Source organism: Bison bison, unplaced genomic scaffold, assembly GCF_000754665.1.
Source record: "Bison bison bison isolate TAMUID 2011002044 unplaced genomic scaffold, Bison_UMD1.0 scf7180017841146, whole genome shotgun sequence".
Lineage (NCBI taxonomy): Eukaryota > Metazoa > Chordata > Mammalia > Artiodactyla > Bovidae > Bison > Bison bison.
The window spans coordinates 10,667-13,647 of record NW_011475094.1 but is presented as its reverse complement, the minus strand read 5'-3'; the positions used below and the strand labels follow the sequence as shown (position 1 = coordinate 13,647).

Sequence of the window (2,981 nt, the reverse complement as noted above, 5' to 3'; positions counted from 1 at the left end):
CAGCTCCTTTCATTGTAATGAAAGGCCCAAGAATGAGAAACCCTGAAGAGGTGTCATTTGACTATTTTTCATTTATACACTATTGAAAGGTTGCTGCTGTGAGCTGAGTGTTACACATGTGACCCCCAGAGGAGACAATTTCAATCTGGGGTCAGAGACAAGGCTTGGAGCTTTTTGTATAGCAAAATTTTATTAAAGTTTAACAGAGATAGGGAAAGCTTCTGAGATAGACATCAGAAGGGGACAGAAAGTGTGCCCCCTTGCTAGTTTTTAGCAGGTGTTTTATGTCTGTTGAGTGAGTGAATGAAAGTTGCTCAGTGGTGTCTGACTGTTTGTGACCCCATGGACTGTCCATGGAATTCTCTAGGCCAGAGTACTGGAGTGGATAGCCTTTCTTATCCCAACCCAGGGACTGAACCCAGGAATAATCCACTGCATTGCAGGCAGACTGTTTACCAGCTGAGCCACAAGGGAATCCCAAAGCTATTAATCAGATAAGAGAGACACCTCAAGGATGAGGGAGTTTCACCATGACCCTCTCCCACAATATGCATTTTTGAGATAGGATGGCACGAAGTGTGTCACTCCCCGGCCATAAAACAATTGACAGTAATACTGGTTTGTTGAGCCATTATCAGCCCAACGTTTGAGAAAAGAAAAAAAGTCTTGGGTGGAACCATTTTGAAGAAAGGCAGATTCCAAAGCAAATACACAGTTTAGGAAAAATGTTTCCAGAAGAAAAATGCATTGGTTAGCTCAAGGCAGAAATGGATATTGTCAACATAGAATTAAAAGAAGTCTGTGTGCAAAAAAGGAAAAAAAGGTCTGCCTCTTGCAGTTTATTTCCTCCTTCTGCTTGGGGAGCTCTGGCCTTCCTGTCTGTTACACTCCCACTGTAGTATCAAATAGAACTAGGAATAAAAATCACACTGGATTACATATGAATTTTTATTGAGCAGTTTTTCTCACTACAGAGAATTCACAGGCCACTATTTATGATCACCGAGTAAGAAGCTGGGCAGCAAATGTGGTTAACAAATGTCATCTGGTTCTTCATGAGAAAAGCCCCCAAAACTAAATTAGGGAAAGAGAAAAATATCTGCTACATTCTTATCATGTTTATTCTGTGATTTCTATCATGTTCTCATTCCTTTTCTGTGGGGTTTCTACCCCTGCTCATGATTTTTATCAGTAATTTTACAGGTTAATAAAATGTAGTAGTTGTTTTTTTTAAGTCAGTCATTATGACTGTTTGTTATAGGCAGACTCAAATATCTGAATGTTTCCCTGATTGAGAATGAACCAGCAATATGCTAAATGGTTTGCATTAGAACACAAAATGTTGGGGACACCACAGATTTTGTCTTTGCCACTAGATGGCAGTATGTCCACTTCTGAGCTCTCTCTGACCACCATTTTGGAACAATGACACAACACGGAGGTGGAGATGAGAATTTTTCAATTAGATCTGTATTCATTTTATTAAACACTTTATGATTTCTCTAGGAACTACTTTTGAAATACATATGTAACTGAAGATTCTATAAGGCAGTGACTTTTAAACACAGTATTCTGCAAGCACACCAGAATAAATTGCATGGAAGGCATTCTCAACATAGTATATTAGACTTGGATAAAACATTACTGTCTCATGACTAACACATTTGTCATTTCATCATAGAGCTTCCAATATATTTAGTTCTTGTTCTCAAATTATTAAGACATGTCTCAACTTCTACAAACTTTGACAAATCATTTACTCAAACAAAAGCCATGACATTTTGTCAGGAGTTACAGATATTGAGAAGGCTGGAGCTGTGTGTGACCCTTCAGATTTTCTATGCTTCTCCCTTTGTCTCCAACAGAGAAGGCAGATCGTTATCCCAAGGTTTTCAAGTAAACCACAGAAGCCCTCAGTACTCCTCACCCACAGACACCTGTCCACAGCATCAGCACCTTGTCTGTAGTGTCCTGGTCTTGATTCTGTTGCAGGATTTTCATGTATTTCTCTAGATGATTTTCACCACTAACAGATATAGATTTGTCTTTCATTTCCTGAACACTCATTTCGAAGTTTTTTCCATTTCCAACTTCAATGATTATTCAATTAGCCTCTGAAATGGGCACCAAAATAGGAAGAATAAATATTTTAGAACTTTTAAGTTGAAAACACACAGTAATATAATCCTGATCTTTTACCTACAACCCACATGAAAAGAATTGTTTTTTAATCGAAGTCATTGGTATCATTAAAGTAGGGACAAAAACATGACATCTTAATGAAAAAATGGGTTAATACGCCTCAACTGGGATTCTCTGGTGGCTCAGACAGTAAAGAATTCACATGCAATGCAGGAAACCTGGGTTCAATCCCTGGGTCAGGAAGATACCCTGGAGAAGGAAATGGCAACCCACTCTAATATTCTTGCCTGGAGAATCCTGTGGACAGAGGAGCCTGGCAGGCTAAAGTCCCCTGGGTAGCAAAGAGTCAGACACAACTGAGTAAACACACACAGAGTGAGAAAATCACCACAAAAGAAGGTCCTCCTCATTCATGAGCCTGTTTCGAGGACCAGTTGAGGATGCATGGGAGAAGGCTGGCCTTGCTATCTTGAACCAGGAGACCTGAGGCCCGTGTGCTCTGCAGCTGTGTTTATGTCATCCAAGGCTGGTTCACTTCCCCACTCCTCCTAGGACTCAGAGACAGAGGGGACTCCCTCTCCCACCACCATGATTACCCTTTCCCGATCCAGCATTTCAAGTTCTCCCCACTCTCTCTGCAGAGTTTCTTGCCGTTTGGTCTGCCTCTGCTCTTCTTCCTGCCTTTGTTGCTTGGCCTGCTGTTCCCAAAGTTTATCTTCTTCCTTCCGTTCTCCAAGTGGTTTCTGGTTGACACCTAATGGGACAGAAAATGAAGAACCAATAGTTTTCAGAAGCAAATTTTTCAAACAGGGGATAGGTGTGCAGGGTGGGGGGAGGGG

At 40.9% G+C, this 2,981-nt stretch overlaps 1 protein-coding gene across 1 annotated transcript in view; it reads right to left on the bottom strand.

Moving 5' to 3' along the window:
• Window positions 1–940: 940 nt before the first annotated feature.
• The window catches only part of LOC104983584 (oral-facial-digital syndrome 1 protein-like), a gene marked incomplete at its 5' end in the record, with an annotated part of 10,103 nt that continues 8,062 nt past the window's right edge, over window positions 941–2,981 (bottom strand). Inside the window, 2 exons of the mRNA XM_010833113.1 lie at window positions 941–2,114; window positions 2,739–2,896. Of these exons, the coding sequence (XP_010831415.1) occupies window positions 2,100–2,114; window positions 2,739–2,896 (173 nt within the window). The remainder of the gene's footprint in view (window positions 2,115–2,738; window positions 2,897–2,981) is intronic.